Source organism: Triplophysa dalaica, chromosome 15, assembly GCF_015846415.1.
Source record: "Triplophysa dalaica isolate WHDGS20190420 chromosome 15, ASM1584641v1, whole genome shotgun sequence".
Classification (NCBI taxonomy): Eukaryota; Metazoa; Chordata; class Actinopteri; order Cypriniformes; family Nemacheilidae; genus Triplophysa; species Triplophysa dalaica.
In genome coordinates, this window is record NC_079556.1 from 14,051,638 (window position 1) to 14,072,332 (window position 20,695).

At 38.2% G+C, this 20,695-nt stretch overlaps 2 protein-coding genes across 2 annotated transcripts in view; both read left to right on the plus strand.

Annotated features, from left to right (window-relative positions):
- ccdc88c (coiled-coil domain containing 88C) overlaps positions 1-8,104 on the plus strand; it is a 61,082-nt gene extending 52,978 nt beyond the window's left edge. The window contains exons 26-30 of the mRNA XM_056767208.1: positions 2,097-2,294; positions 4,223-4,297; positions 4,382-4,450; positions 4,740-4,987; positions 5,895-8,104. Of these exons, the coding sequence (XP_056623186.1) occupies positions 2,097-2,294; positions 4,223-4,297; positions 4,382-4,450; positions 4,740-4,987; positions 5,895-6,773 (1,469 nt within the window). The 3' untranslated portion in view covers positions 6,774-8,104. The remainder of the gene's footprint in view (positions 1-2,096; positions 2,295-4,222; positions 4,298-4,381; positions 4,451-4,739; positions 4,988-5,894) is intronic.
- A 513-nt stretch (positions 8,105-8,617) lies between these two features.
- LOC130436518 (ovarian cancer G-protein coupled receptor 1) lies at positions 8,618-20,596 on the plus strand. The gene is made up of 2 exons (XM_056767214.1): positions 8,618-9,036; positions 17,022-20,596. The coding sequence occupies exon 2, from the start codon at positions 17,108-17,110 to the stop codon at positions 18,143-18,145; it is 1,038 nt and encodes a 345-aa protein (XP_056623192.1). The 5' UTR covers positions 8,618-9,036; positions 17,022-17,107; the 3' UTR covers positions 18,146-20,596.
- Positions 20,597-20,695: the final 99 nt, after the last annotated feature.

A 20,695-nucleotide genomic window follows, 5' to 3' on the forward strand; every position in this document is an offset into this window, starting at 1 on the left:
CTGTATGTGTGCACTGCAGAAAAATATTTTCTTAATCAAGATTATCTTGTTTTCATATCCAAACATTTTCTGAGCAGAAAAATACACTATAGATCTTTTCAATTTATGAATCGATCTATTCGATTTATGAAGGAATAATTTATAATTTAAAATAATTTTTAAATTATAAAATAATTTAATAATAAAAAAATTTTAATTATAATTTAATAATAAAATAATTTACCACAAAACCCCCTCATTATTTACAATGCCGCCTTGTCATTTCAAACCTTTTCTTAAGCAGAACACACAAGGAAGATGTTGGTAACAGAAGACTGTTGGTCCCCATTGACTTGAATTGATTTTGTGTCCATACTATTGAAGTCTATGGAGACAAACAGTTTTTGGACATGCACATTCTTTCAAATATCTTTCTTGGTATTTGACAAGAGGGTGTTTTTATTTAAAATATGTTTGGAGTATTTCACTGCAAAACAAGAGAAAACTGATTTACAAAAATATATTTTGCTGTGTTGTGTGCGTGCGTGCGTGTGTGCGTGTGTTTTGTTGCTTTCACAGAATGAGGCTGGAGGTGAAGAAAAGTGATGGTTGCAGTTAATGCGCCTGTCAATAGTAATTAAATGAAGTGCATGCATACCAGAGAGAGACTGAAGTCGGACGTCCGAGGGAGGCAATCATTTAATAAAATTGTCTAGTTGACAGTTTTTTATTTGTAATGCGTTGCTTGTGAACTTGCTGTTTGTAAGACTCGAAGCTGCATTCAATGAACTGCAAATGTGTCCACTGTGTGTTTCCCCTTTTCATGTTTAGCTCCTTTTTTGCATCTTCCTCTTTCTTTCCACAATATAACGTGCGTTTTTGCATGGTGTCCCAATGAGACGTCTATGTGTAGATGGTGTACATGTAGGTCAAAGACACTATATTGTACCTGGATAACATGCTGTATTTTATATTGTTGTCTGGTCAGGCAATGCTAAGTGCATATTGGGGTAAGGGATTTACCTATATGTCCTTTAAAAACATACCATAAGAGGTTACATAATTATTTGTTTTACAGAATGGAGTCATTATTTGCAAATAAAGTTCGGCAGCTTTAGTTTTTTGTTGTCTTGGTGGAGCTTGGTTTCAAGACTGGTTTAACTTGACCACAGGAAACCCTCTGACTATTAGTTCAGTTTTGACTGAAGGTGCTAAAAACATTGCAGTACACTTGATAATGGGCTTGTTGGCCTTGAGAACATTATTTTACTGTGTAAAATGTAAATGTGCGTGTGTTTTGAGCCGCAACACTCATGGACTTCAAATCTGGCACATGAGATCCAATATTATGTTAGTACAGGCAGTTTCGTCACGTTTCATTGGTTGTATAAGAAAATTCGATTTGATTCTAATGAAAAGTATGCCATGGTGCACCGGTGTATTCCAGCTGGTGTTTTAAGTCAGCCACAGAAGTGAAGCTTGAAGGAATGTTGAGTTCAGTGCTAATTCTATTGACAAAAACTGTAACATAAGCGAAGAAAATAACACATCCCTCAGTGTGTAAAAACAACAGCAGCTAATGTCTATTGGACTTGGCATAAAATCTAAAAATGCCTGGATGAAGCTTGTAAGCATGCGATAGAACCACTTATAGAACCACTGCTCTTTTCCAATCACTGCTCCCTCCAATCTGAATCACTAATGCCCTGTAAACCCAGTTCATTTTATATGATGGCTAAGATCTATTGTAAGCATTTTCTGTTGGAATTGACAGATTCTGTAAGTAGAGAGAACTTAACATTTAATATTTTATACAGTATTTAATCTTGACTTTCTATTAGAAGTGTCTTTTCAAATGCAACATTGCTTGAATGCCCTCTGAACTACTTTCTTTAAAAGCATCTGCTAAAGGCATAGATTACATGCAAGCATGTCTAAACTCTGAGTGTTTTTTGGAGCGGTCCCTTTTCACTAACATGCGTTTGTGCTTTTGCTTAACACTTTCTCTCATGCAGCTGCCTGCAGCATCACTGGAGCCCAGTGCACCGGCAGCCCTCAAACCACTGATTCACATACCACACAGCACTTACTCACCTTTCTTTCTCATTTTTTTTAAGTGAACGACAGTGGAGGGACCAGAGGCAGAGAGGCCTACCGCTCCATTGCAGAGACAATGAACGGGCATGAGGAACTGAACCAGTGGAGGGGCCGAGAACCAGGAGCCACCTGTTCAACTCCACTGAGCCGTCACTCCCACAATGCATCAGGCTTCACATCGTCGTCTTCTAGTTTGCGACCAGGACGCAGACCGAAGGGTAATCATGCTGCTCAGTATGTCACGGCAACCTTGAGCCTGAAAAAACAAGTCATTTGCTTCTGTACAAGGTTGCATTTATAGTTAATTAAACATTGTCAGAGACACGTTTATGATGTATTTGTTCACACCGGAGACAAAAATGCTTCCTGTCTGAATTTACAGCAAACCTTTTGCTAGTCTTGACATCATGAGCTGAAAGCTTTTCATACTAAATGCATGTTTTCTTGACATACGAGCCCCTGGAAATTAACAGCAGGCCACAGATGCTGTCTAAAGCACTTACTAGAGTATTCTCGGTTTGGGGTATGTTGCCTCAACCTGCATTTATTCATTTAGCCATCATCAGCAAGTTAAATTGTCTAATGTGACACAGTGTACACATATGAGCTTTAATTTAAACATCACTGACCCTCTCAGGGACTTTTCCACCCTCAAGCCATTTCTTCAATTCAAGTGAAATATCAATTCAAGTGTTGTTTATTTTTAAGTTCATGAAGCTCTCTCAGATATCTACTTGACTGCACAAACAAGCAGAGATTATTATAGAAAGGCCAAAGGAATACTCTAATGTGTCCCATAATGACATTTTTTGAAGAGTAATTTTAAAAAGGTTATTTGAATGGTGCAACAATTATGTAAAATAAATACAGGTGCTTGCTGCTCACAGACACTAACCTTTCCTCCTTATAGTTTACGGAGGATAGTTTACACAAAATTAACATCATCTTCATTTTACCTAATACTTTTTAAAGACTCTTTCTTCTGTGGAACACGACAGAAGATATTTTGAGAAAAGTCAGTGGGGTCCAATGTTGTTTGGTTATCAACATTCTTCGGAATGACTTCTTTTGTGTTTTGCAGACGAAAAAGTAATATAGTATTCTCTTCAAAATCATCTCTTCTTGGAGTGCAGGGATCCAAAATGTGTGTTTGGCTGTGGCTCGTAATGTCAAAATATGTGTTTTGCACATCATGTGAATCCGTGTGCATCATGCAATATGTGCCTCTGCAGATGTGTCTAAAGGGTTTATATAAAAGTTAATTAGGAAATGTAAAAATTAGAGATGCACCGATACCAAAGTCCATTTTTCAGAAGTGGTCCCACTCTGCGACCATGTTTGCAACGCCTCTGGGCAGTTATTTACATCATAGCAAGTCCTATCTCTTTGAATGGTGCAAGGCAGATATTTCTAAAATCTGTGGCAAAAATCTGGACGGAACATTATGTACTGTACCGTAACTTTTGTTTGCTAAACTTAAATTGCTATAAAAATCAACTTTTCTGAGGTCGCTTCAGCTACTGCGCATGCCAAGGCTGGCAAGTGCTGCACATAAGCTCCACCCCAGAGAATCTTCATTCTTTATCAAGTGACTATTCGTTCTACTGGAAGTCTGGGCTTTCTTTGCTAGAGCGGCCATATTGAGCGTTGCATTCCTCTATATTCATTGTAATGACAGTGGCGCATCTTGTTATTATATATTTTCTCTGCTGATACTTATAGCCGATTATTGAGAGTGATATATGCTGATGACAATTCTGAAGATTCAATTTATATTTCTTAAGTTCCTGAATGTATTAGTACATATAATGGCTATTAATATTGAACATCAAACTGGTGATAAAAATACATTAGATGGCCTGTAGAGAAGTGCAAAGGCTATAAATCAGATAGTAAATCCATTTCCTGTATATAGTGTGAAATAAATAGAAACTTGAGAAACCATTGACCAGTCATGTGCTGGAGATATTAATAAGAAATAGAATAAGCTTTTAATAATGCTCACAAGCATGCTTCTAAAACATTTGCTAGAGGATTGTAGAGGATGTAAAAATGCAGGATAAAGAAACATGGGCTCAACTGAAAATACACTTAGTCACACAAACATTTCCTCATTGTAAACCAAAGCACTCTCGTTTGTTTGAAGGGTTAGTCCCAGAGGAAGTGTCGGGCCATCATTCCCCAGATGCTGGCTTTGGGATCGGTGTCCATGGAAACACAGGTAAGAGAATTAACTAAATCAATACACACTTGGCTTTCGAGCATCAGTTTACTCATTTGTGTGCTTACACGTCCTCCTCCACAGGCCACCGGCCCAGTTCTGCCGAATTCAGCCGCAACACCTCCAACAGTGGTTCTCCCATCAGCTCAAAGGGTATGCAAGCGCTACCTGTTACAATACGTACACCGTTAGGAAACACAACACAAATCTTTTCACTGTCTGGGGAAAACACCTCACAATCACGCGCTGAGTCACTCTCTCACTATTGCAATATAGAAACAGCAATTGTTAAGTCAATGTGATGTCTGTACAAAAACATTTGCATGCTTTCTTCATGAGCAATTGTGGGTGTGAATAGATGTATGACACATAAATTAAATAGATTCTTCATGTTTTCACCTCCTCTTGCTTGAGTCTCAAGATGTATCCTGTCTACCCCAAGGTTCTCTCGACTGCCTGCAGGGCCGGTCTGTCAGCCTATCAAGCGATGATGTCGTTGGATTAAGTCACGAAGGCTTGCATCTTAGTCAAACGTCACTGATTCCTCGTAGCTCGACCCTTCCTTGTGATAGCCCATCTGCTCAACGCTCTTCCCTGCGCCCTGCTTCTCATAGGCCGGCTTCCCCTGGCAGCGAGATGGTTTCCCTTGAGGAGTTCCTGCAGGAAAGTAATGCACTGTCCCCGCCCACTGTAAGTGATATCAACTGTTTTGTTGAGGTTCTTGTTTGACCTTTTAATGTAGGTAATACACTGGGCATGGGGTATCTGAGGGGGTGATGATGCATGATATAAAGAATTGGCTTTGCGTCACAGGATTTTAAAATGTGATAAGAATCAGATTGTGTGAATATTTTCAGACATCTCACATCCATCTATTACACAGGAAGTTTATTTATGCAGTCAGAATGGTGTCCAAAATTTAACTCATGATCAACAGATATGTTTATTAGTGAATGAAAATAAATTGTGCCTGATAATTGATGTTTTTGACCCTGACGTTGTGCATTATGGTTTGGTAATTGGGGATGTTTATGCTAATGTTATTGAGTGCTGTGAGATGTTTTTACCATAGAGATATTCTCACTGTGATGTTTTGTCACCATTGCAGCTACTGTACACTCAAAAACATGATTCCCGACACTAATTCAAATTACGCAAACACAATATTTAAATGTAGTATATTTGTTAATTTTAGCTCATTTAAATGAGATGCTAGAATTAACCTGTTAGTTTAATGTTCTGTTAGGGCTGGGATGATATATTGTGTATTCTGAGATTTTCAGTTATTTTCATGATAGTAAAGTATATTTGTAATAATGATGTTTGATGGGTGTTGCTTTTTCAAATGCACGTAATAAACGATTCAATCTCGTAGTGATTTTAGATAGAGTAGTACTTCCTACTGTTCAAAGAGCCATAGTTCACAGAAGAGCTGTGCATGATTTCCAAATCAACCTGGACATTAATGTGAATCAATATATATCGTCACAGCCCTATGTTCTATGCTGTTAAAATGTAGAAGGTTATATAAGAGGTGTTAACGTACGCTTCAATTGCCTTTGATTTGTAATATAAACCGTCTTGTTTTTTTTTTTAGGTGCACACAGGAAGTAGAGAAGATCTGATGACTGACTTTTTTGCCAGATCTACTCGATCGGCCCCTTTGCGAGACGATCCCAAAACACCCACCAGTTATGTCACACCAACCATCAAGACCACTCCCGAACAAGACTGTTGGTCTCCCAAACCCGGACACAGCGTCAAACCGAACGTGCGACTCAACGAAACCGCCACACCCCCCTCCCATTCGCAAACCCTTCCCAACAGAGGAGGCAGCCACCGGCCCTCACCTCAGCACCAGTCAAGTCCTCGTGGAGGGGTGGGCAGTGGCAGAAGCTTGAGCCGGACTTTCAGCCTGGCCTCCGCAGACCTCCTACACTCCAACGGGCCGGACAGCTACCGCACCGATGGCGGATCTCCCAGCCAGAACGATGTGGTGCTGAGGAGATCTGATGGAGTGGCCAGAGAGAGACCGATGTCTGCTAGGATGGCTGGGGACCCAGGGCACCTCTCTGTGGACCCCAGGCGTCTCTCTCTCGCCCCCCCTAGAGTCGAGCCTTTGAGGAGTCCACCCGCGCTGCACTCTTCTTCTGTGTCCATGCAGGCGGAACGGGAATACGTAGAGAGCAGAGGTAGCCGTGCCGGAGGGGTCCGCTCCGGGTCTGCTCAATCCCGGCCATCCTCAAATCGTGGCGAAGTCGCCATGGTGACTCCAGTACGAGCCGTATCAGCTTTGAGGCTTAAGGATTTGGAGGAGGAGCCTCAGGAACTGAGGCAGGCCCACTCGCCTGTGCTGAAGACAGCAGACACTCCAAACGTGAGCTACGGCGCCAAGGAACAAGCCACCAGCAAACCCGCTTCCCCAGACCCCAACAATGATCCTCAGACTGTGTGGTATGAGTACGGTTGTGTGTAGAACACTTTGCTGTATACAACTGAAGCCCCAGATGGCTCCCCTTATCCATTTCTTTGTACATTTCTAAGTATGCCTCAGTTGGCACTAGGTCCATTTGTGGGACTTCCACCCCGATCTGAAACGGAATGTATTAGGCACTTGAATGTATCCCCCAGGTTCTGACTTAATCCAACACCATTGATTTCCATACTTCTCTGCCTCTTCACAACAAGCCTGTCACTATTCTATTCTGAATGCTAAAAACACACGTTGGGCTGTGAGCTAGCAGCCACTCCCAGCGTAATTACGGAGTAGCAACTGCATCAATCTTTAGGAGGCACAGCACAGCTGCTGGTCCATCACGACAGCCTCGCTAGGACCCATTACAGGAACCGGCTCTGTTTCACTTGCTCCCTGCTGACATACCAAACAGGCTGCTCTTTTCTCCTTCTTGAGGGTGACCATCTTATTTGCTATGGGACCTGGGTTTGGCACTGCCTCCGTTCAGAGGCATGCCAGATGACAACACAGAGCTAGAATGAAACACAAGAGACTGTTGGACAAGAGGATAGACGTGCACAGAATAGATGTTCTTATTACCTTTTGTGTTTTAGTGGGGGGAAATGGTTAGGGAGTCCGAGTTTAAATCCTAGCACTGGACATGGTTTTACACAAGCTTATATTTAAGAGTCAACTAATTACATTTTTTTTAACACTCCGTTTCGTTACACTGCACAACTGTTCTAATGAATTTATTTATTAATGTCTTTGGGGCGTTTAAAGGACACTTGTGTGCGTGTGTTTTGTCCGTTTTGGTTTGTGTGTATTTGCCTCACTTCCCCATATTCACTGGTTGGTGGATGATGGTCTGTTTGTATATAATAGTTACCCTGATGATGATAAACACTGGAAATCTTTTTCTAGCCCAATTTTGTTTACTTTGATGTTTCTCATTAATCATCATAGAAATCATGTCTAGCAACCTCATGTAGGACGTTCACTGTCAGTGGTGCTTTTCTTTCTCATTTTACCAGCTTCAGCTTCTTAAGATATGCTGGGACGGACAAAGGTGAACACCAAAGGAGATGGTTGTGGACCTTCATAAAAATATGTTTGGATCAAACATTCCCACTGGGTATGTGAAATATACAGTATATGGTTAAATATGCACAGCTACAGGTAAAATTGCTTTTAGATGAAAATTGTTTCTCACACTACTGCACATGGATCAAGATGATTACCTATAAAATATGGTGTGTTTGAGTAGGTTTTACATGTAAGGAATAATGTTAAGTTTGTGAATGAAAGTCTGTTTAGAGAAAGCTGTTGTCCAAAAACTTTGTAATAAAGATTATTCTAAAAAAAAAATGTAAACTTTGTTTTATAAAAGCATTGGCATGCACTTTGCCAATCTATGAGTTACACATTTTCTCCTTTTTAACAGACAACGCGAAAAACAAATATGTGCAGAAATCTTAGGTGCCTTTTAAACGCGGACAAAATAATATGAACACAGGAAATATGTTATATCTTTTCATTTGTAATGTGTATAACCAGTTTCGCAAATAAGATCATTACAACTTTGCATAGTTTCCATGCAGTGGAGTAGCTTGTTGTGTTGTTATTATTCGTTATCAGAACATCTAGTGGCGTTAAAGATGCATATCTTTTTCCAAGGTAAACTACACAGTTATTATTACCCATATGACATGAGTGTTCATTATTTTCACACGTTATGCATCAAAAGACCCGGCGTGCTGTTCCCTTGCGCTGCACATCCGCCTTTAAAACTCCACCTTAGACACTGCGGTTTCAGATTCTCTTGACTGCAATTTTAACCCTGTTTTCAACTAGTAAAAAGACGCAGGAGCTGTTCCTCAAAACTTGAGATTCATTTGTAATGAGGACATCATTCGCGTTCAGAGTCAGCTCTCGCGTAGATGGCAAACGATGCCGAAAACCCCTGTTGCAGGAGAGCACTAGGAATTGAGAAAGTCTGGGGAAAGTACACGAGAGCGTTTCGTTCAGAGTAATTTGCGCATCACCAAAGAAAACTATTTGACACAAATGGTACATGAGCATTTCTTGATTAATTCATTGCACGACTACGCTTGACATCTCGCAGGCAGCTTGACATCTCGCAGGCAGCGTGCGAAGCTACCCGATTTAAGCAAATAAAATACACGAGAGACTCGGACGAGCTGTTGAACTTGTTGAGGATACTATATGCGCTTAACGCTTGTGTAATGTCTTTCATGAGGGGAACGATGTCAGCCAGTTGAAGGTAAGGCAGTTTTCTTAAAACACTTTTCTTTAGAAAAGTAGGATAACCATGTTTTTGCTACAGGGACCATGGGACTGATAGTAAAACCGTGGTTATACAAATGGTCTCAAATAACGATTACAACACTTTCACTAGTCTGATAAAACTATGGTTAATCTTTCCTTATTGTCTTTAGCAAAAAATGAACCATGATTTTTGTGTATACAAGTTATTATGACTATAAAACTGGTACTTATTATTCACCGCTGTCGTAGGAAATTAGAACGTTTTTAAAAGCCAAAATACAATTTGTGTAGGCGATCTGGGTTATTTTAAAACGCTAAAAAACTTTTTTGCATTTTAAAATATGCCTTTAGAAATATATATATTTTTGTTGCGTTACTGAAACTGCTATACTGAAACAGTTTGAAGTACTACTAAAGCTACATCATATTAGATTAATATCTTGTTAAGAGAATAATCTTTAGACCATCAGCCTCTGCCCTAAATCTCACAAATCCAGATGATGTTAGACAAGGGTGTTTAACCAACGACCGTTATAAATTAACACGTTTTAAACGCAAGTAAACATGTAATCTCTGAATTAGCATAAGGTTCAGAAAGACCTGTTCAGGCGCACTTTTTTTCTAGATAATTTACTCCGTAAATTCAAAAAAGATAAAATGAGGAGTTTGGTTCCAAAATGAGAACTCTGTTTTCACAATTTTGTGATTGATTTAATTAGTTGTATTGTTTTATTTATTTTGGTTTAAATCAAAACAAACCAACTGCAGTTTGATTGATATTAGCCTAATTGGAATGCACAATAATAAAAAATGTATCCCCTTGTATGTTTTCTCATTTTGGAACCAAACTCTTCAAATAATGAATAGCATTAGACCGCGTTAGATGACAGTAACTGCGGCAAATATTCAACACCTTTATATTCACATCCTTTATGGAAACCACAGTAGTCTACTTCGATATTTGTTGTAAAACCTATAATGTATGTTTTCTGTAATACCATTCCATTCCATTTTCTACCGCTTATCCGAACTACCTCGGGTCACGGGGAGCCTGCGCCTATCTCAGGAGTCATCGGGCATCAAGGCAGGATACACCCTGGATGGAGTGCCAACCCATCGCAGGGCGTTTTCTGTAATACCAGTTTTGGTATTTCTTGTGAACTTTAGAAACTTTATTAATGACTTTAACTTAACATGCATTTATAGTTGATTCCTCCACTCCCAAGATATAAAAGTTATATTAAGGAATGTATTTTGTGTGTGCGTCTCTTATTACTGAACAAATACCTCATAATCACACACATGCAGTTAAATCACAAGATTTGTTAAATTGTGGCACTATTTATTAATCTGCAATTGGGAGTGAAGAAAGTGACATCCCACATTACAATTTCTGTCTTGACTTTTCTGAATCCGACCCCTAATTATGTACATAAGAACAATGAATAAATTACATCAGATGTCAAACATGCTTCTAAAAATTTAGGGTAATTTCTTGTGGGATGCAGGATTTTATCTTCTATTGAATGTTCGTCCAACATTGTAGTTCAGTTCAGCATGCTTGTGTGATTTTTTTTTTTCAATAACCTCTCGGAGCAAGTAAATATTGATCCCTTTTTCAGACAAAACAGTGCAATAGTTTTTAAACAACCAAAGCATCAATCGTTTTTACTTTTTTGTTTTGCTAAGCAACATAGACTTGAACGGTGTTTGAGTGGAGCAACCTCTCTCTGCATAACATGTTCTCTAAAAAATGCCCGTGAAATTAACAGTGAAATTCTGTAGTTTTCATAGAAAATCACTGATCACACTGAAAAACACTGATCACACTAAAAAGCACTGATCACGATAATGGCGACTTTAAACAACAATAAATATCAACTCATGGATGTTATGCTGCAATCCCTTTGAAGCAGAAGTGGAGATCGTCTTCAGTATTCCAACATATTTCCAAGATGAATAGTGGGTGTGGTTCATGTGGCTCATGCCTGTGAAGTGATTGGACGTAAAAAAACAGGACGTTCCCCTACTTTTACCGTAGTTTACTGGCAACCACAGCTGCCGGTATTTTTCCTTAAAAACTACAGAAATTTTCTTTACTGACACAAAATGTATTGTGTGTCACCACTATGCTTAAGAGTGGAGTCTGTGTTTAAGTCAAGGTTAGGCAATGAGGTACTGATGCATGTTGCTTTGTTTAAAAAAAGTGACTTTGCAATTCATCATTAAAAAAACATTAAGGGAAAAAAATAAGTAAATGTAACGTTTTCACTTTCGGTCCATGTTTAAATTTTTATAGATTTTTTTTAAAATTGATATATACAACTTTAAATACATGCTCTTAATTTAAAAGACTCAAATGTATTAAGTTCATACTCAGCTTGACGTTTTAGCCCTAAAGTTTTAAACTGGAAAGCTTTTTGTGTTTTTCCCGTGTTTTTACAGAAATTCACTGGCAACCAGAGCTGCCGGTATTTTTCTGTTAAAACTACAGAACATTTTTCACAGTGGGTTCTGGTTAATTTTTTTTGTAACAGAACCTCCACCTTGCACCTTTCACATACTCTGGAATGAAATGCTACAAATACAGACAAGTTATTTTATCTGCTTGTTGAGTCTGATGTTACTTATAGCCCTGCTTTCAGGTCCAAACGCTGTATCAGTTACCCTAGACTAATTCTAAAACAATGTGTGCGCATGTATTTTAAGTAAATCCAATTTAAGGAGAATTTAAGTCAAAATAACAAGAAAGTCTTTGTTGCGTTTACACAAATATATGAGTTAATATGACCTTCTTTTCTCTATAAATTATGTAGCACTGTATCTACATTTTTTAAATAAATTTTCATATTGCATAGTGAACATCAATAATACTAAATACAACTTAAATCTCTTTATACATATTATTCACTGCTGCAAATGCCCTAAAATGTAACTTTTCAGGAGCTATGGCTCATTATACTAAATATATTAAGTTCCTTGCACCGGAAATGTATGTTTTGTTTACTTAATTTTAACCGTAGTTTGCACAACTCCATCTTATGCATACTCTTGAATTTTTCTTGCATTTTATATTTCCGTCTTGCATGAACAAAGGGAATTTAGTTAAGCTAAAAATATTATAAATATGTATATTTTTAAGTAGAAGCTAATTAACATAATACAACATGGTTGTTGACACAACAAATCACATTTTAGAGTGAAGATAAAAATTCTAATACACACTCACCTAAAGGATTTTTAGGAACACCATACTAATACTGTGGTTGACCCCCTTTCGCATTCAGAACTGCCTTAATTCTACGTGTCATTGATTCAACAAGGTGCTGAAAGCATTCTTTAGAAATGCATATTGATAGGATAGCATCTTGCAGACATTCAGAGGTGGAATTGTTGGTGTGTTTTGAGTCATTGCCATGCTGCATAACCCAAGTCCGTTTAAGCTTGGTCACAAACCGATAACCGGACATTCTCTTTTAGGATTTTCTGGTAGAGCTCAGAATTGATGGTTCCATCAATTATTGCCAGTCGACCAGGTCCTGAAGATGCAAATCAGCCCTAAACCATCACACTACCTCCACCGTGTTTGACTTTTGGTATGATGTCCTTTTTATGAATAATTTGTTAGTTTTCAGTCTGTCAAACAGGTTCTACTTGAGTGATTTCATGATTCAACAGGTCTGGCAGTTATTAGGCTTGAGTGTGGCTAGTGAAATTTAACTCAGTTATTCAATTCATCACAGTTAATTAATGATTTACCAAGGGGGACAATTACATTTCCACATAGGATCAGAAATGTTTGGATTATTTTTTTCCTTAATAAATCAAACCATCCTTTAAAAACTGCATTTTGTATTTACCCATGTTTTCTTTGAGTAATATAACAATTTGTTTGATGATCTGAATAATTTAAGCATGACATATGAGCAAAAAAACTTTTTCACACCACTATATACCAATACTGCACTGAGTGTTGTCTGTCTGTGATTCCAATGCACTTAATCATTTAATCGATCGGTGAAGAAACACTGTGTCCTCGCTGTGAGTCATCTGGGGGCCAGGTCTGTTCTGAGATTCTAGATTAATCTATGCAGCCAAGGTCTCATTTCCAACGTGTCTATCCAACATCAACAAGATTGCTAAATGGGGGTCATGCAGTGTTTGAAAAGTCCAAAGTATGCATTACTCACATCTACGTCTAAATGTATGATTAAAATGTAAAGAATTAAGTCATCGGTAAATATTGCATTCAGCAATAATTGAATGGCACAGATTTGGTCAATGCAGAAAACACCTTTCAAGGTGCAATAAGATGTACAGTCATGTATTTTTAATAGCATCTCTAATTGAGTTTCAAGAGCTTCAAAAGTGCTTTTCAAACCAAGTTCAGCTTCTTAATTGTTCAGAGACTCAACAGACAGACCAGTTTACATTCAAGTAAATGTGGTATTTAGAAAATGATTTGACTCCTCACACAATCCAAATATAATATAGGACATATTTTAACCTCTGGTGCATGTTGTCAATTTTTATCCAGAATTTAAGAGAGTGCCCAATCCACATTGGAGTAAATTGATTAAAAAAGGGTCTCATTTTGAACGATTTGACTATAATTTGATGACTATTCTGTGATATTAAGTAGTAGATCTGTAAAAACATAAAGTGGCATTATTGAAGTGGGAGCTATCATTCGATATATGGCTCATCTATGTTTTGTAAATTTGTGATAACCTAAATATAAAATTCCTCTTTTGTAAAGATATATTTAGACCTTATGATGTTCTTTTAATGGAACGTTAATGAGAAATTAATGGACCTGGTAAGTCAAAGCTTAAAAAACAACACCTCTATTTTTTTACAGATTTGATGTGGGGGCTGACAGAGTTTAAGAAAACAGGGGCGCCTGCAGCCGTACGAAGGAGGGCACTAGTTATAATTTTATTTAAATGTTTAAATGTTTAAATAGTATTTAAATTGATTATCAATCTGTGTACACTTTTGATAAAGCAGGAGAGAATGAGATTAAATAAAATACAAACCCGATTCCAAAAAAGTTGGGAAACTGTACAAATTGTGAATAAAAAAGAATGCAATGATGTGGAAGTTTCAAATTTCAATATTTTATTCATAATACAACATAGATGACATATCAAATGTTTAAACTGAGAAAATCTATAATTTTAAGGGAAAAATAAGTTTCATGGCATCAACACATCTCAAAGAAGTTGGGACAAGGCCATGTTTACCACTGTGTGGCATCCCCTCTTCTTTTTTATAACAGTCTGCAAACGTCTGGGGACTGAGGAGACAAGTTGTTCAAGTTTAGGAATAGGAATGTTGTCCCATTCTTGTCCAATACAGGCTTCTAGTTGCTCAACTGTCTTAGGTCTTCTTTGTCGCATCTTCCTCTTTATGATGCGCCAAACCTGTTTTCTATGGGTGAATGATCTGGACTGCAGGCTGGCCATTTAAGTACCCGGATCCTTCTACGCAGCCATGATGTTGTAATCGATGCAGTATGTGGTATGGCATTGTCATGTTGGAAAATGCAAGGTCTTCCCTGAAAGAGACGATGTCTGGATGGGAGCATATTTTGTTCTAGAACTTGGATATACCTTTCAGCATCGATGGTGCCTTTCCAGATGTGTAAGCTGCCCATACCACACACACTCATGTAACCCCATACCATCAGAGATGCAGGCTTCTGAACTGGGTGCTGATAACAACTTGGGTTGTCTTTGTCCTCTTTAGTCCGGATGACATGGTGTCCCAGTTTTCCAAAAAGAACTTCAAATTTTGATTCGTCTGACCACCGAACAGTTTTCCACTTTGCCACAGTCCATTTTAAATGAACCTTGGCCCACCGAAAACACCTGCGCTTCTGGATCATGTTTAGATATGGCTTCTTTTTTACCTATAGAGTTTTAGCCGGCAACGGCGCATGGAAAGGTGGATTGTGTTCACCAACAATGTTTTCAGGAAGTATTTCTGAGCCCATGTTGTGATTTCCATTACAGTTGCATTCCTGTGTGTGATGCAGTGCCTTCTAAGGGCCCCTAAGATCACGGGCATCCAGTATGGTGTTCCGGCCTTGACCCTTATGCACAGAGATTGTTCCAGATTCTCTGAATCTTTGGATGATATTATGCACTGTTGATGATGATAACTTCAAACTCTTTGCAATTTTTCTCTGAGAAACTCGCAACTTTTTTGGAATCGGGTTTGTAAATAAATAGTATGTATGTTGTAAAATCAAATGTGTGTATGGTAAGCAGTTCTCACAATGTTAAAGTAACATGTTGCCAGATCTTCATAGATAATAACAACCAACAAAAACGAAAATAAACCTAAACAATCCATTTTATAAAACCACAAAAACATCAAATATTCGTAACTCAGTATTTTTATAATAAAGTGCAGAGCTTTATGAGCTAAAGACCAAATATCAAGCATAGAAAGCGATTAAAAATAAATAAACATGGCAACACTGCTGGAAGGAGCGCTCCGTGATACAGCCCCCCGAACATAAACATAACAAAGCACGCCTTTCAGCGGTAGTTTACTTTACATTAAAGCAGTTGGAAAACGCTAGAACAGCGTTACCAGTGTGTCAATCATCACTTAATGCGGGAATGAACACCTGTTTCGTATCGGTCACACATGGAATGATAATTCAGTGAATTCATTCCCGTATTTAAATGCTATTGTCACTTTCGAAACTGCAGTGTGTGCATGGCGCAACACGATGAAAGACACCAATGAACATTCAATCTGAGAATAAAATGAACAGTGATGAGGTGCTTAAACAGGGAGGAGGAGAATAAGGTTCAAACAGCTATATGAATGGTTTATCTTATTTATGTATATCTCTTATATAAATATATATATTTTTTTGAGGCATTTCTTGAGTATTTGCATGTGTGAGCTTTATAATGGGAGGGCGATTCTGTGCGTACCCTGAGATAAATTCCTGCAGGCGCCCCTGATGGAAAGAATACGTTTTCTGTTATATTGGGTAGTGGTGGTGGTAGTGAGATGACTGTTGTGGCTCATATTAAAAGTAAAAAACATTTGCGTGGATGTGAGATCGTGATTGAGCTCCCGTATTTCTGTTTCTTAGAGAAAAAGAAGTTCCCTAATTGTTTAATATATTCTATATGTCTTATATTTTGACACAAATAAAAAAATAGATGAGCTGTTTTTAACAGAACATTAAAGAACGGTTAGTTCTTGTCCTTGATTCTGATTGGTTGTGCCCAGTGTTGTAATTAGTAACTGTATTTGAATTACTATTCCCTTGGAAAAGTAAAGTAAGGGATTACTAAAGATAACAGTTACTTCTGATGTAATTAAACTTAATACCTGTGTAATATATGGAATTGTGGAATAGTGGAATTAACATAAAAATTCCAAGTCTTATAATTCTCACATTTTTATTTGGCTAGTTAATAATACTACTTATGTAGTTTTATATTATTTATTTGAATGAATTAAAAGAGCTGTTTCATGTCTATCATTGAGTCACTTTACTAATCAAGGTTTATATAGGATATAGAAAGTAATTATTAATAAGTAATTAAATACTTTTTGCAGGGAGTAATTTGTACAGTAATCCAATTGGGCAACTGTATGATGATGTGGCTGTGTTGATTTCCAACCACTTTGATGTTGTTTCTGAAGATCAACATTGTTTGGTGGAACAATATTTTTCTTAATATCATATATGATTTTCAGTTTTATTTTATGGAACCTTGCTGTTTATACTAAATAATCGTTTTATATAAGCATTGTGCCCCTTGAAGCTGTGGTTTACAGTGGTTTAACAACAGGGGATCCTAACCACACCCTTTACCTGTTGCAAAATCACTGTAAACCATGGCTTCTTGCTTTAGTCTTCCTGTCCTATATCGAGTGTCTCTCTAATTCTGTTATATTAAAAAAAATTGAATAAAATGACCATGTTTTGTTTGCATCCCACAGATCCACAGGATGTTACTGGAAAGACCTGTTTTGATTACGAACCAGCTTCCATCATCGAGAAGCACTGCGAACATGAAGTCTGGAAGATGAACATGTCCGAAGAACAAATAAACTGCACTATTAGCCACGAGATTCACCAGTATTTGTTCTCGGGCGCATACATCTTAGTCTTGCTTGTGGGTTTACCAGCAAACGCTTACTCGCTGTACCACGCCTGGCTGCAGCTGAAAGCCCGCAACGAGCTGGGGGTCTACTTGCTGAACCTGACCGCATCGGATCTGCTATACCTGGCGTCCTTGCCCCTTTGGCTGCAGTATATTTTCCAGGGGGACGACTGGAGCAGCTCGGAGTGGCTCTGTCAACTATGCGGCTTCCTGCTCTACCAGAACATTTACGTCAGCATCGGTTTCCTGTGCTGCATCTCCATAGACCGTTACCTGGCCGTGGTCTACCCCTTCCATTTCTCTGCTTTCCGAACAGTGAGAGCTGCTGCGCTGGTGAGTGCCGTAGTATGGCTCAAAGAGCTCGCCATGGGCGTGGTGTTCTTCCGGCACAAGGAGCTGAGTTGGGACAAGCACAACCAATCTGTGTGCTTTGAGCACTATCCCATGAAGACGTGGGAGTACCCCATAAACTACTACAGATTTTACATAGGCTTCTTGTTTCCTTTAGGAATCCTTTCATTCTCCTACATCCGAGTCCTCCGGGCGGTGGGCAAGAGTGCGGGCACGCAGACGGCCCAAAAAACCCGCATCAAGTATCTGGTGACTAGCACCATCATCATCTTTCTGGTGTGTTTCTCGCCATACCACGTCTTCTTGCTGGTGCGTACGCTACTGGAGAGGGACTGCTCCTTCATTGAGAAAATTTTCAACTATTATCACTTCTCTCTGTTGCTTACAAGCTTTAACTGCGTGGCAGACCCGGCACTATACTGTTTCATCAGCGAGAGCGCCCAAAAGGACATCCAGAAGGCACAAGATGCCTGCACTCGTATCTTCTGCTGTTGCTCCAAAAGTCACGGAAGGTTTATCACAAACTCCACCGAACTGGCAATGACTAATGACAACGGAACAGGCACCACTCTGGTGACGCTGTTGAAGCAGATAAAAACCGAAGTTTGAACAGCTTCGGTTTGTTGTTTTTGTGCTTTTGTCTTTAAAAACCAGATACCAGAGAATTTAGGAGCACAATGAATACAAGTTTGTAAATATTCAGCGGCATACTATCGTTTGTTGGCTCAAAGCATTTTTGAATACCTTTCACAGCCCATTGTTTTGTTCTAAAATGAAATCTCATATGTAAGAATCTGGGTACGTCTAGTTAGCATAATGCTGTTGTGGAGTTTCATTCTCAGCGATCGCTACCTTGATAATCACCAGTGGTTGACGTTTGTGGTTTGAGGAATGGACGGCTAAAACTATCACATTGCGTTCCAAGTCTCTTTAGCTCCATCTGCAAATGTATATTCGAGAAATTATTTTAAAGCTATTTCTGATTTGAAGATTTCCTTGTTCCAGTAATACTCACACAAGAAAGGAAATAGTATAAAGCAGCCAAAATGCATTCATCTCATTTTGCTCCAAAGCCATATGCCTTTCTTACTGACCGTCTTGTGATTTACAACCTGTATGTCTTTCTTTCTTCTGCGGAACACAAAATAAGATATTTAGAAGAATGTTGGTAACCGTTGGTAATTCTTCAGTTGCCAACATTCCGCTAAATATCTAATATATAATAGCATGTATCTTTTGTGGCTGGCAGAAGAAAGTCATATAGGTTTGAAATGAGTTAGTAAATGATGATATAATTTATATTTTTATCTGAACTATGCCCTTAAGCATAATGATCATGTGAAACCAAAAAACTGGGTTTAATGTTATTTGTTTACAGAATGCAGCTGAAGCATTATGCCAGGTTTGACGGTTTTAATGTTTACATGCTTTTACAAAAATTTTGAATACACTTGTTTTGGAGTAAGTATATAAGAGATTTAAAAGGGGTCATATGATGTTTTGTTTTACATGTAATGCAATGTGTATACACGTTTTAAGGTTTAAAAACTTAAAAACATACTGTGCATGTTTGTATCTCCAATTTGCCCCTCTCTCTGAAACATGTAGATTTTTTACAAAGCTCATCGCTCTGAAAAGCGAGGAAATGTAACTCCTCTTACCATATTTGGAACATCAGGTTCCAAAGCAATTGTACTGAAAGGTACGCCAACATTACTTGCATATACATTTGGGCGGTCTTAGTCAAAGCATACCACAAACTGACGTAGATATGTGGGGGTGTAGTTACATTAGGCATTTCAGGCAGGTCTGGTTGAGCAATCGCTTTTTGTTCCGACAATTTCATAATCTAATGTCTAATACATGTATGCGCTACTTTAACACACCAAAGACATAGAAAAACGTGTATTCGTGCAATATGACACATTTAAAACTGCTCTGGTGAAGAAGTTACTTTTTTTTTTAATTTTATTAAAGTAAATTTAGACTTTGTTCAAAAGTTAATGGTGCTTTTCTGTCATTTTTGGAGCTTGACAGCTTCCACTCACGTTATCATTGCATGGAAAAGGAAAAGCTTACTTTAAATTCCACAGAAGAGATATTGACAAGCAACATGTAGGTGTGTAAATGGTTATCGAGTTTTTATTTTTGGGTGACCCACAGTTCTCTAGAATACTTTTTTGGTGTGAGAAACTATAGAGTGGGTGTAAAGGGTCAGTCAGTCCTATTTAACCTGGACAGCATCCCACTGTGATTTAATATCCTGGGAAAATATGTAAAGAAAAGGACAGAGCAATAGTCGCCTCTAGAAATCACAAACGTTCTGTTTGCTCAAAGCAAAAGGGTAAATAAAGACGATGAGTGTTTGGTGTAGTGTTTACATTTCTTAAGAGTGAAACGACTGCAGCTACTTGTCAGTACCACATCATGAACTATATAAACTGGTCAAATAAGAAATACACCAACACATCCTCAACATGCATGCAGTTTGTATGTTTACAGTGTGTACACAACTCAAGCTTGTATTCTGAATATGTTACAATAGTCCACATATTGACTGCAGGTCTTTTTTTTTTTTTTATATATGTTGTACATTTGAAGAGGTTGTGTTTTGTGCATTCGTGTAAATATAGATACGATGCTGTGTTGGCTCTAAGTCCATCCAAAAGTGCAGCTCTTCCTCACCGAACCTGTTGATGAAAGTTGCCATAGCTGCATGTTCTGTGAGTCTTGCCAACATGATCAGTGTTAAGTGACATTACCTTTGAAAGGAGCACAGCACATTACTGTATTCCTTCTTAAAAAAACTTTACTTTTAGGGTTGAACCAATTGCTTTGTCGGTATTTTACCCAACCAGAGATTAAAACTTGAAACAACGCAGCATTTTTAGAGGTGTAGGTTATGTTTTATTTACCCAGCAGCACTTTTTCAGACTACTTTGGTTCTGACTGTTCAACCCTTTTAAAACGACATTTAAATCTTAAACACATATTCCACCCAAAAATGACAATTCTGTCCTGAATTAACTGGAATTAAGTAACGTTTACAATACAACCTTATTGTAAGGTGTCATTTTAGCATTAAGTCCGTACACTACACCGTATCCTTCACCATTTTAAAGAAATTGAGGGAATGTATATATTTTTTTATGCTTGTTA